At 40.4% G+C, this 14,000-nt stretch overlaps 1 protein-coding gene across 1 annotated transcript; it reads left to right on the plus strand.

Moving 5' to 3' along the window:
* The first annotated feature begins 5,158 nt into the window (after positions 1-5,158).
* On the plus strand, positions 5,159-9,304 carry ptger4b (prostaglandin E receptor 4 (subtype EP4) b). The gene is made up of 2 exons (XM_034710442.1): positions 5,159-6,347; positions 7,694-9,304. The coding sequence occupies exons 1-2, from the start codon at positions 5,568-5,570 to the stop codon at positions 8,252-8,254; spliced, it is 1,341 nt and encodes a 446-aa protein (XP_034566333.1). The 5' UTR covers positions 5,159-5,567; the 3' UTR covers positions 8,255-9,304.
* The last annotated feature ends 4,696 nt before the right edge of the window (positions 9,305-14,000 follow it).

Genomic DNA, 14,000 nt, shown 5'->3' on the forward strand with positions numbered 1-14,000 from the left:
GATAGTGTTGGCAGCTTATTATTGAGCCAAAGCCACATCAAGAGTAAACCAGACTGCTCTGACTGGTAAGCAGTTCAGTTATGGGAGCAAGTAGGCTTCTGGCCTGAGGGGGAAAAACAAGTACAGCCTAAAATACTGCAATTAACTAGCAGTGGTGAAGCTTTTGTAAAAATAGCCCTGTGTATAAAGACAAACAAGATAAGAGCATGGAGAATCATCACCATGTAAAAACATGATTTACGGGAAGTTTTCTGTGGGAAATGGGGCAAATGAGAGGATCATAAAGAAGAACTTTAGTTAAATATTAGAAGTTTGTTTTCAGGATAATAACGAGGAACTGATAAGGATATATTTTCACTACAACCCTGCAAACTACCTTTGGAAGAATTCCCCACTCTATTCTCAATGCTTCATTATTCTGCAGCTTCAAATTCAGCCGAACTTTGGAGAGTATTTTTGAACTGACAGTGAAATTCTTTTGTTTTCCCCCCAATGCTACTGCCAGTCTAGCAAAACAAAAACAAATACATATTTATAGCATTTAAAAGTTTTTCTGTGTCTTTTTAACAGACCATCAGGACAGGTGGATTGAACAACAGCCCGTTTTTTTGTTCTTTTTGCACAAGATGCACACACAACCTCAATTTCATGGCTCTTCTCACGGGTGCTTATTGCTGATTAGTTATGAAGTTGCCCAAGGAATTTCCACATCCTGTAGTAGTGATTGTAAAGTATTTTTCCTGCAAGTCATACCCTGATCTCTCCCCACATGTCCTGTCTCTCTTCAGCTGTCCTATCAAATAAAGGCAAAAAGCCCAACGAAATAACTTTAAAAAAAAATAAAAAATAAAAAATAAATCTTGTACTGGCACATAGCAGCAGCTCAGACCTGGAAATTGTAACCTCAAAGAAACGGCAGGATTAGTTTCTCCTGTATGATTGTTGTTGACAAAGCTGATATTGAGGTCTTCTTGATTTTGATTGGTCATTGAGGGGGAAGTGACATTGATGAGGGCAGTGGTGTTTCCAAAAGATTAATTATTTTCAGTGAGTGCAGCATCAAAAAAAATTGCATGGAGGGGATTTTTGTTTGCATTCAGTGCACTGAGCACAGAAAACACTGTACTGCATTGGTTTTGAATAGAAAATAGGCGCAGATACCAGACACAGTTTCCAAATGTGTAGCTCAAAATTATAATGCAGTAATACATTCAAAATATGCAGATTTGGTGGCAGAGTGCAGGGAAGGAGGATGGAGCGTAAAGCTCTACCCAGTGGAGGTGGGGGCTAGAGGCTTTGTTGGGGTGTCCACAACACGGCTACTCAAAGACTTGGGGTGTTGGGGAGCTAGGCTGTACAAGGAAACCAGGGAGCTCTCAGAGGAGGCGGAAAAGGCAAGCTTCTGGCTATGGATAAGAAGAACGAACAAAATATGGGGGGCAAGCAGCTCCTGAAGAAGGTTAGCTGCAGGGAGTGTCAGGGAGACGTCCCTGTTCACTACCCCTTCACCAGGAGATATTCTGGGCTAAGAGGCGAAACATCTATGAGCGGTGGTCCTCAGCTGATGACCCTGCAGCTAACCAAAACAGGCACCGGTGGAGGTGCGGCAGGCCAAGGGCCATGCAGGAAGAACATCTACCTGTAAAACAAATTCATGACATAGCCCTGCTTTATAATTGTAATTTCCAGAAAAGGAAAAAAGATTCAGGAAGAATATACCTACAGCACTATCTTTGCTTTGAGGTGTCACATTTCTTCCATCGTGTGTTCTATACTGAGGTGGAAGAGGGTAGAGTGTGGGGGGATGGAAATTTCTTTAACATAGATGAAATATGCCGTGAGAAATGGAATACACCTTGTACCTTGACTCTGTGAACTTCCATTACTTTAATATATTTAATCTGCAATTAAAGCTGCTAATAATTAGGGAGTGAAGGGAAGTGACAGGAGTAAGCTCAACCATCCACTCACCAAAGACACCCCTTTCTTCTGTAAGGAGTTATCTTTCTAGTTTGGCAATAATGGACTCTGCAGTCCCTTCATGCATGCTGTTCGTGTTGACCCTTTTGAAAGAGTGCTGACTCTGTTTGATTTTTGCTAAACATGTATTTCATATTACAGCAGATTAAATTCTAACTTCAATCTGTTTATTTCTTAAAAACAATTTCCACAGCACTAATGTTTAGCTTTTAGCCACAACAGGAGAGATAGGAAAGTTCAACATTATGATTCACTATCACTTGATAATAGTACAAATACTGTAAAGTGACTCTAGAATAACTGATGTTCAGGGCGATGAAAGACATGTTTCTCTTCCTCTTTGTCTGAGGAAAAGAACCCACCTCAAGGTTAAAGGAAGTGGCATATGTGTGAGTGTTTCGTTAGTGTTAGGTGGTGTGTGTGACAGTTTTTCAGCAAAAACCACAGATCACGCTTTGTGTTTGTTATCGTCTACACAGCAAACATCCTGTTCTGAGACATGTTGTTTACAGACCATAAAAAACAAACATTATTATTCAGTCTTTATATGAGTCAGTAAAATTTGTGTTTCATTTCAATCACCGTGTGAACTTAAATCTTTATGTTCTTATAGAGACTAAAAGTAATGTGTATATCTGACTCAGTTGAACCACTGAAACATGGAGAACAAAAGGTGTTCAGGTGTTGTTCACGCAACAACCAAAGGAAGCAGATGAAGCTGTTGTGTGAACATTGGGTCTGACCTTTGTACTTGAGGTGTGAAACACAAAATGTTCACAGTGCACCTAAAGCAGGTATTTATCAGTCACAGCTTGTTTGAGTGTTTTGAAGCAACATAACAGTCATATAACCCTACTTGGGAAAATGCACAAGAGTATTTTTTAGATATCTTGACTTCAAATAAAACAGGCAATGAGATGGTTGTATAACCAAGTGCAAATATATGGCTTGGATCAAGTGATTAATTATGTTTAAGCAGCATCAGATGAGATGACACATACTGCTGATTGAAATATAGTGTAAATATTGCAGTTGTTTAACATCAGAGCAGAGGTTCAACAGTCATGTGCTGTAAAGTTACAATAAGACAGTTCACTGTGCGCTCATTCCTATTTTTCCAGTAAATCGAAAATTCAGTCACTTAAAAAAAGTTTAACAGTAGGGGAGAACGGGGTTGGTTGTCACACTGGTTGGTTGGCACACTCATTATGTCTTGCCACCAGAGGGCGCTGTCTCTCAAATTGGGGTATGGACATTTCCAGAATTAGGATCAGAGCTCACCTACATAGTCTTCTCTGGAGTAAGACAGCTGAACTTGAGGTGAGAGGACTTTTTGTGTTTATCATGTCAAATTGTAAATATTCAGCTCCTCAGTATTTTTCTTCTAGGCTTTTAAATGATGGGTTCATAACAAAACAAGTGTTACCCTTACAAAGTGTGAGGGGAAAGCTATGGTTTAGATTTTTATTAGCTAGCTAAGTAGTTGTTAGATGGTTGTTTGCCTTGATGCTAGCAAAAAATTCCAGTTGGGGTTGGTCGTCACATTCTCTTTGGGGTTGGTTGTCACATGTAACAACCAACCACTATGTTGGCAAAATCATGCATGGTGAAATGAGTTGGAGTGCGCAGAACCTACATTTGCCATCAGTGTAACTCAGACAGTGACTGCATGTAGCCTAGTTGAGTAGGCCGATATTGTTAGGCATATTTGTTTGGTTTTTTATGTTGTTATATAGGCTGGACTAAAGATGTGTTTCCTGTTCATGTTCCTTGCTCATTTTATGTTAAAATCAAGCGGCAACCTCTGGTCTAAAAATATGAGTCAATGCAGAAGTGTTAAAAGCTGCAGTTCATCGAGGATCCGCTTGAGGCTGGCTCCGGAAGTACCAGAAGTCACATACACATGAATGGGGAAAAGACGATCTTTGCAGCATTAATAAACATGTTTACAGCCTGGTACAAAAGATGAGTGTAGTCTGAATAGCTAATTTCTCGACGTCCTCTCACTGTGAGGGGGGTGAATTTTTTTCTAATTCGGCAATTTCGAAGATATTGAGATTACCAGTCTTCCAATGAGAGGCACAGCTGCCTGTGGGAACACTGCAGCTGTTGGCTAGGAGGCTCAAAGCCCGCCTCTTTACGTCACACTGGCTTGACAGAAGCAATATGGCTGCCGCAGCCGATTGGTCTCAAAACAGCTCTTCAGAAACAGATGGGTGACGTCACGGATACTACGTCCATATTTTTTACAGTCTATGGTTACAATACATTAAATTATGTAGGCCGATCACTTGTCAGTGCAATTAAACTTTCAAATTTAGTTCTGCCTTCTTGCCTTTTTTAAAAGATTTTTCCCATTGAAATACCATTGTGACAACCAACCCCATAGTGTGTGACAACCAACCCCATAGTGTGTGACAACCAACCCCGTGATGAGGTTGGTTGTCACGATGTGTCAGAGTGTCTTTGATAGTTAATTGCCTCTTTGTTAGAATGAGTCAGAAAATGAGAGGGATACACATTTCAAGCCAACACCTTAAGCTTCAATTTAATGTAGGAATGACTATTGAAAGATGTTTTGATGATGAGCAATCATCAAAACAGTAAAAAGTGTGACAACCAACCCCGTTCTCCCCTATGGTTTTAATGACTTTTTAGGTCTATTTCTATTTTACCGTGCTGAAATTATAATCTTAAACAAAAAAATGTGAATCTAAGTGGCTTAGAAAAAAAAATCAGAATTATTAGTACTTTATTATCTTACTTTTTTCCCCCTTCAAACCCATAAAAGTGACTGCACCATACCTTTGAACATGAAGTGTTGGTTTCTACATTAGGGATAAAACTTGACTTTATCATTTAGAAACAGGCCAGGATATTTGTACCACTTCATTTCAGTTAACTACATTACTTGGTTCCTAACACCCCTCAGATTCTCTCTCATTCCTTGAACATGTCGGGTACTTCCCACGTCTTCTAACTGCATCGATCTGGTTTAACCGATACTGATATGACTGTGCTGATGTCAGTGAGAGGTGACGCGCGTGGTGATAGATGTACGTCGCCGGAGCTGTAAACAAGTTGAGGGGTAATCAAGAGTTTATGGGAACTGCAACCAGGGACTTTGTGACCTTGTACACTACTGAAGTGGGTTTTTTTTTTTTACAGGTTGTGTTTGCTACACTGGTTCAGACAGACAGCTCATATTTAAATGAAGCGCAGAGGAGGAGCTGCCTTCAGTGGCCCCGTGAAGAGAAGACTTCCCTGTCAGTTGAGAGAGTGACAACAACGTAAAGTGTAGCTGGCAGATTCGGAGCATGCAAAACTTACCAACTAAACTACTTGACTGATCATCTTTTCTCTGAGGACTTCAGTGTTTTTATTTTAAATCAAGAATTGAGCGGACTATGGAGCTTGAATTCTGTGCGTAGAAGGAACATTTTGGAAACTATGGATTGGCTTGTTGTTGGAGAGCCCGGTGAGCGCGCACTAATGGACAGCGTCACAACTTCGGAAGTTACAAAGAAACCATTTCTCAGTGTTTAACTGTGAAAGAAAAGAAGAAAGAGAACGAAATCCCTGCAGATATGAACTCCACGACATCCACGGGGAGATTCCAGCCGCCCACCATCCCGGCGATCATGTTCATTTTCGGGGTGGTGGGGAATGTCATCGCGATAGTGGTACTACGGATCTCCCGAAAGGAACAAAAAGAGACCACTTTTTACACCCTCGTGTGTGGCTTGGCGGTGACGGACCTCCTGGGCACACTGCTGGCCAGCCCAGTCACCATCGCCACCTACATGAAGGGCGAGTGGCCAGGCGGGGATTCGCTGTGCCAGTACTCCGGCTTCATACTGCTCTTCTTCTTCTTGGTGCAGCTGAGCATCGTGTTCGCGATGTCAGTGGAGAGATTCTTAGCCATTAACCACGCGTATTTCTACAACGAGTACGTGAACCAGAAACTTGCTGCACTCAGTCTCGTGGGCATTTACATTTCTAACATTGTGTTCTGCGCATTGCCCATCATGGGGTTCGGCAAGGTGGAACGGCAGAGGCCAGGGACCTGGTGCTTCATTGATTGGCATAACAACGAGACAGCTGTGGTGACTTTTAATCTGATGTACGCAGGTGTGAATGCAGTTATGGTTCTTGCAACTGTAATATGTAACGTGATGGTGTGCGGAGCTCTGATCCTGATGCACAAGCGCTTCCTCCGACGCACGTCTCTGGGCACAGACAACAGGCGCATCGCGGAGTTCAGGCGCAGACGGAGTTTTGGACGTTTAGCTGCTGCAGAGATCCAGATGGTGATTCTGCTTATTGCTACCTCTGCTGTGGTTCTCATCTGCTCCATACCTTTAGTGGTGAGTACAGAAAAACTGACACCAGACACGTTTTAAACAGGGAAAGTGCATGCGTAAAAGTTGGTTAGGGGAGAGAATTGTGTGGATTTTCCCACAATTGAGCCACTTTGGGAAAGAAATTGCGCCAGGCATCAACTAAACTTATGAAAAGAAGACTCAAAGTGAACCAACTAAGACGCACGTGCGTCCCTATAACAACACAACATCCAAATAAGCTTGCCCAATGCAAGGGGTGTTTAATTATAAAAACATGCAACATGAACTTTGTGTTCCAGTTTTGTGGTTAGATGACGCATCTCTCAGCGGCACATGAAAGTTGATGAACACTCCCTGGGCAGAATTTGCATTTTCACAAATGGCATAGTAGGACAACTAGCGCCAAGATTGGATTTTTGCCAAACATCACGTGTTGTTTTGTTTTTCCTTTTTAAACAACTCCTGGGAGTTGTGTCATTTTAGCGCTCGTCACCAGACTCAGGGGTTCAGTTTAAGATATAGAGACCGTGAGATTTCCCCATGTGCCATGCAGACTTTCCCTGCATGCAAGGGGGCAAACTCTGTGAGAGAAGAAGGGATAAGTTCACAGGTACCAAAGGGACTCATGTAAACACTGAGACTGTTTTTTTTCATGCTTTCTATGAAAAGATTCTGTCCAGAACACATCGAAATGCAGGTGATAGGGAACAAAATCCAGATTCATCAGTGTGTAAAAATGATTCCAAATTCAGCTTCATTCAACATGAGGCTTATGCAGTCATGGCAAAAAAAAATTAAAGTACCTGTGTTGTAAATCTCCTGTCTATTTGGTGCAATATCTTCAGAGAACCACTGGACTTTTAATCTTACATTTTAAAAAATGTCATCCCACCTAGAAATGGAATATGAGGAGAAATGCAGCTTCAATATGAGTATTGTTTTTAGACAGCTCTGACAAACAAAACTGTGTTACTTTCCTATAATTACTTCCATAAATGTCAAATGTCAAACATAATTACAGCTTTGAGAGACTGGTTTTGAGAAAGGATGCCTGTTGATTAGACTCTGGGGAAGCCCAATGGCCAAAGGCTCTCTTCTGATGAACCATGGTGAGAAATGTAACTCTGTTTTTACTGGTCTCCTGCCATCTCCTCACCGCTGTGGCTGCACAGAAGTTACATTCAGCCAAGCCCCTTTTTTTGAGAATGGAAGATAAACATTATGCTGTTCTTGTATAATGGATGTAGACATGTTTGGGCTTGTCTTAACACTTCTGGAAATATCTCTGCGTTTGAAAATGCTCTTTCACACTCCGCCTCCAAATAATTTGTGCACTTTTGTTTCTTCATGTGTGTTTTGTTCTCTTCCAGTTGAGGATCTTTGTGAATCAGCTGTACAGGAACCAGAAAGAAGAGCCTTTAGGGTTGAATAAAGACCTGCTTGCAATCCGCATGGCCTCTGTCAACCCCATCCTGGACCCCTGGATTTACATCCTGCTCCGAAAGACAGTGGTCCTCACGCTGATGGAGAAAATCAAGTGCCTGTTCTGCAAAATGGGCGGGCGGGGAGGAGGGAACGGCATGCAGTTCCGCTGCACCGACAGACACCTCAGCTCCTCCATCGTCTCCAGGGATTCTCACTCTCTGGTGTCCCGTGAAATGCCGGAAATAGTGAACACCTCACAGACTTTCTTGTACCAGTCTGAGGGGAATACAGCAGGGTTGGACTCATTTAAAGCAGGGGCACCAGATGCACAGACGTTACAGGGCCCAGAGGAGGTCAGAGAAGCTCAGATGAAGCTTTTACACACGAATTTAGGAGACTCAAAACTAGGAAGGACTCTGAAAGAGCCTCCAATGAGCATCGAGGACCCGTCTTTACATGTGACATTTACAGGCGAGACTGCAAACACACTGGAGAAATGTATATAAGTCAGAATGATCTCCAACAAACTGTGATAGAGGTGTCTCTGCACAAAGACAGGAACTAAGGATTCCTCTGCAAAGACATCAGAATAACGGACAAGCATGTGAAGACTGAATACTCATCCATCAATGTGTAGATATTTCTTGGACTGTTGAAAAAAGGCTGCTGAAAAATGCATTAAAGGCCTGGTGTCAGTGTATTACTCCTCCATCATCACTTTCTGCAAATACCTTATCTGTAAAAACTGAAACAATCACAGCTGTAAAAACTATAAAGAACAGCGTGACGTTGTTGAGGAGACTTTTTTCTGCACTTTTTGAATTCTAAAACCACTGCTAGATTGTCTGTAACATTTCTTTTTGTTGCATAGTGACAACCCGCACATTGACTGTAAAGAATTCATGACAAAATGTGAACCATGATGTTAATTTATTCTACTATTCTTCTCTGTGAGAAGGTCCAGATAGTTTGGAGCCACTTTGAATCAGTACCAGATGTATATGTCTATGGTGTTCTGTTTTTATGAGTACATAGAGACATCTTCAATTAATTAGGTCAAACTGGTTGACATAGCAGCTCTGGCATCAAAGCTAGAATCATGCCATCTCCTGCATTTCATAATAAAAGGCAGCTACACTTTGGCTTTTTCACGATACAGACACTGGAGGATTGTAGGAGGCTCCCAAAGTTATGAGATGAAATAAATGTGTCCACCTACTGTTTTCAGGCCATTACTTTTTAAGGATCAATCCAGCATCGTATATACCTTAATGTTGTGTGAAAATCCTCTCATCTAATCTGATTTTATTGGGCAGTTAAGAAAAGTGCAAACTATACACTTTAAAGGTATTGCATTATTTTTAATGGATCTGCCAGTGTTACGCTCCATTACTACTATTGCTCCTATAAAGATTGATGCAAACATTGTACTACAATATCATTTTTGTGAACCGCCAGTAATAAATCTTTCCAAATCGTGTGCACTTTTGTGACTGTTGTTGTACCAAACTCATGAATAAAGTGAAAGTAAAAGTTGGTGAACTTTCTTAATCATTTGAGAGTTTAAGTCTCCTTTTTCCAACATGAAACTTCAAATACTGAATTCAGTAAAAAGTGAAGAATGCATCACAATCTAAATGTGCAGTGTTAAGTAAAATGCATGAAAACAACTGTAAGTGTGCTGTGAGATCAGAGAGGTCATGTATTTGCAGCTGAAATGTTAAATATTAAGTTACAGGATGCAGAGAAAATGATAAGTAAGTCAGGAATTCACAGGTTTTGGCTTCTTAAATGTGAGAATGTACTGTTTTTAAATATTGTAAATGGACACCCTTAGGATTTGGGAGTTATTTAGTTTCACAATTTAAAATGCCAAAACTTTAGCATCTTAAATGTGAAGGTTTTCTATTTTCAAGTGTATTTTTGATTTATACTGTAAGATTTTTCGGCTGCTGAGAAGACTACACAAACTATTTAAGCCATTAAATGAATTGGTAGGAAACGGTGCAAAACATATTTGTAATTTTCTGATATAAGAGTTAGGAAATTGAGTTTATAAAAATATCAGTATGGATAGGAAATTAACACGCAAATGTTTTCACTGATTTATTAAGTTAGTCTTTTAGGGGACAAAATTCAAGTTTTTGCTCCTTTGATATGATAATCTACTGTTTTTTATTATTGTGCAATGATATCTTCAAAGCGTCAGACTGCTTTTCATACTGAAACTAAAACCTCTTAAAGACACCACCTTGATTCTAAGGAAATGGTGCAAGACCTATTTCATTATTTCTTTTAATATTTTATGCACATAATGATTAATGAGTGATAGAGTAGGTTATGTGATTGACATTGGACAAAAAGGACATTCAGTATCATTTAGTGCACAAAGTAAAGTAATGTGAAATCTTTACTTTATATGTGCATAAGGCACCTGTTCACATCACTGTAATAGATTAAATGGCATCTGTTTCAGCAATATTTCAGCACTGCATAATCTCTATACCTGCAGGCTTCACACAGGCCACCTATGTATACTTAGAGGGGAGATTCTTATGGCAGGACTGGAATAACTAGTTTTGTTTTGTGTACTTACAAGAACGGTAAAATGACTTTTAACTTAATAGTAATTTGCATAAAGAATTCGAGTAACTGTGGCACCTGCCTGAGAGAGAGAGAGACTATCACCCTTTTTATAAAGAGACTTATACTCATATTATTATGTTATATATAAACTTACAGCACATTAATGGAAATAAATTAGAGACGGATAGAGACGGGGAGATAGTGTTGCTGCTGATCACTCCGATCTGACATAAACACAAGCATGCATAGAAAAATGCAACTATGTCCTCATTATACAGTTAAATAGCAACAATTTACAAATCGACCAAAGCTAACTGAGAAAAAATCTCACTGAAAATGTTAAAAGTTGGTTGCAGCCTGTGCAGTCTGCTCGTGTCTCCTTCCTAGAATTGAAGTTGAAGTAATGATCGGACGTCAAAAGAAGTTTGAAATTCAATATTGATGCCTGGAAGTTTCGGCAAGACTGGAGAATAATAAGTGAACAATTGCTTCATAATCAAACATAATAACCCTGGTTGACAGCATTTACTGTGTGGTTCATTGCTGGATGTTGACCCAGAGACAGCTTAGCTAACAGGAGAACAAGTTTCCTGCTATAGTAATTATCCTAATCATCACAATAGTCTCATTACCGATATTTCATCATCCACTAAATGCAAACTTTAATCCCTTTCACCTCTGATAGATAAAACACATCTCTGACTTCCAGCCAGTTCAGGTGGTATGATTTTATTGCTCACCAGAAAAATGCTTCCCTCACCCAAAAGACTTCCAGGTCCATAGTGGCTGCTCTCCAAAGCCTTCCGAGATCACTTAAAAACCTCCTCTGGGAGCCAAATCCCATCAAAAGAGAGCTGTGACCTCAGACTTCAGAATCTGTTAAAGCTGCAGAATCTCTCCTGAGGCAGGAAAAAGTGATTGACAAAGCAGTGATGATGGGATTTTAACAGCGGAGGAAAGGAAAAATAATTGGAAACTTGTCCAATTTTTTCCTGACCTCATCAGCCAACACCAGTAACAGAGTGCAGCAGCATATGTGACATTTAACCCCAGCATGAGGAGCCTGTGAAAACAATCTACTGTTAAAGGATGCCACTCAAAGCACAGTGTGTGTTTTTGATCAAGCACAGGAATGTGGTTAAGAGAAATGAGGAATTCCAGGAAGTTAAGGATGTTTAAGCAATATCACTTAGGAGGGAGTACTTTTATATTTTCAGTTTAACACAAGTGGCAATAGTGGCTGTTTCTAAGATCCAAGGAATCCCCATTAAGCCCCATGTTAAAAGGCCAACAATTTGGGGTACAGAGCTCATTTGTTTTGGCATACCCACTGTTCGTGGTGTGCCTCTTTTATAAGTCATCTGTTTTGATTATATTAAAGCTAGGGTTGGTAGTCAGATTTAGATACACTTTTTGTTATACTGGTTAAAATGAACTTTATGTCCTGATAACAATCAATACATAATGTGTTCTTAAAAAAGAGTGAAAAAAAGCCGCTATCTACAGCTGGAGTAAACCTGGGAAAACACCAACCATCCCTGCCATCAAGAGCCAAATTATGAAACCAATCAAATCCCGTTCTGCCGTTCTGCCCGCCTCCTGCGCGTACACTTCATGTTTGTTTGTGTTTTTAACTTTCACTATGATAATGTTTGATGTCGCTGAATGAGACATGAGTTGACCTAGTGCAAAACACAAACGATGTGCTGAGGACCGGTTTGGAATCAGTCACGATCATATGATCATGTGAGCAGAATCCTGAGGAAATGCTATATTCAAATTCATGCTAGTTTTCTGTGACTACCAACCCTAGCTTTAAGGCAAAGAGTTATGCATTTATTTGCATAATTAGGGATGTGACAAGGTAGATGGTAGCTGTTTGCAGGTTAAAGGTCGCCCCAGCTCTAGCACTTTGCCTGTTTCTCGGTTGATCTGATGTTAATTTGAGTCAGCATTCCCACCATGGTGACTGCCATTCTTGGGCTTCATAACATCTCCCCAGAAACCAATAAGTAGTTTCGCTTCATCCATGTTTATGTAGTCTATGCTATAACATCATGGCCTGGAGTCGGATATTTGTTTTTATATAAATTATACAAACCAAATGGCAGCCTCTGGTGTGGAAAAATATAAATGAGGAAAACTGCACTTCCTCAAGCGTCCACTTGAGGCTGGCCCCAAAAGCCAAGGAATCCCCATTACCACCCATGTTAAAATGACTCACTGTACAGCAGAAATAAACATTGAAGTCTAGTTCCAAAAATCCAATTTGAGTTTGTAGGTCATTTACTTATTTGTACACACAGATGATATAAAGGCTAAGAGTTATACAGTCTATCGGTCCATCTTATGGCTACATTTCAATTCATCATGTACTCCTGCTTTGGTTGTTTGTGTGACTCTGAGGAACCAGCTTGATAAATCAAGACAAAGACCGTCTTCTGAACACCTGGCAGAGCTGGAATGATAATCTTGTGATAAGTCTCTGTATCTGCACTCATGGAATGGCTCTTGTCCAATCAGATTACCCGGTTTGAACAAACTATTGCAGAGAGATGATAACAGTATCTTCTTTGTCTTGTGGTACATATAAAGAGCTGGCAGAACACTTTGGTTAAAGGTGACATATCATGCAAAATGGACTTTTTAATGGTTCTCTACCTGAAATATGTGTCCCTGGCATGTCTACAAACCCCCCAAAACTAAAAAAAATCCATTCTGCCCCTGTTTTGATTTCTCCACCTTTCTGTAAATGTGTGTGAAACGAGCCGTTTCAGACTTCCGTGTTTTTGTTACGTAACAACAATATCCGGTCTGTCACGGAGTCAGAGCTCGGAGCTTGATCAGCCCATAGACTGTATAAAATAATACTGAATCCCCCTCCGTTTTTCATTACCTGCACAAATGCGTGCTAACAAGGAGCTTAGGAGGGAGGCATGCTAGTTGTAGGCTGTCTTAATAAACACAAAGGTCGGTTTTACTCCCCACGTCTGCAGATTTGAAGATCTAGTGTATGATTTTTATTTGTTTATTTGTCATGGATAAGTGCTAGCGCTAGTTAGCATAGCTACTTAGCTACATGTTCATAGCTGTGTACCAAGACACACATCTACATACTGACAAATACAACAACAAGAAACACTAAATCTGTGACCAATCCTTCATAAAAGGTCCCGCTGCCTTTCTGGCAGAGGTCGGTTTTACTCCCCACGTCTGCAGATTTGAAGATCTAGTGGATGATTTTTATTTGTCATGGATAAGTGCTAGAGCTAATTAGCATAGCCACATAGCTACATGTTCATAGCTGTAGCTGTAGCTGTGTACCAAGACACACGTCGACATACTGTCAAATAAAACAACAAGAAACACTAAATCTGTGACCAATCCTTCATAAAAGGTCCTGCTGCCTTTCTGGCAAAGGTCGGTTTTACTCCCCACATCTGCAGATTTGAAGATCTAGATGATGATTTTTATTTATCATGGATACGTGCTAGTGCTAGTTAGCATAGCCACATAGCTACATGTTCGTAGCTGTGTACCAAGACCCACGTCGACATACTGATAAATAAAACAACAAGAAACACTAAATCTATGACCAATCCTTCAGAAAGGTCCTGCTACAGGCGCCTCTCCGTCAGAATCAGATTCTGGATCAGATTCAGAGGG

Source organism: Notolabrus celidotus, chromosome 19, assembly GCF_009762535.1.
Source record: "Notolabrus celidotus isolate fNotCel1 chromosome 19, fNotCel1.pri, whole genome shotgun sequence".
Classification (NCBI taxonomy): Eukaryota; Metazoa; Chordata; class Actinopteri; order Labriformes; family Labridae; genus Notolabrus; species Notolabrus celidotus.

Excerpts from the sequence above, each read along its gene's own strand:
- ptger4b (XM_034710442.1), top strand. The coding sequence starts at position 5,568 with ATGAACTCCACGACATCCACGGGGAGATTCCAGCCGCCCACCATCCCG. Across the intron at positions 6,348-7,693 it reads TCTGCTCCATACCTTTAGTG|TTGAGGATCTTTGTGAATCA; the intron begins GTGAGTACAGAA and ends GTTCTCTTCCAG.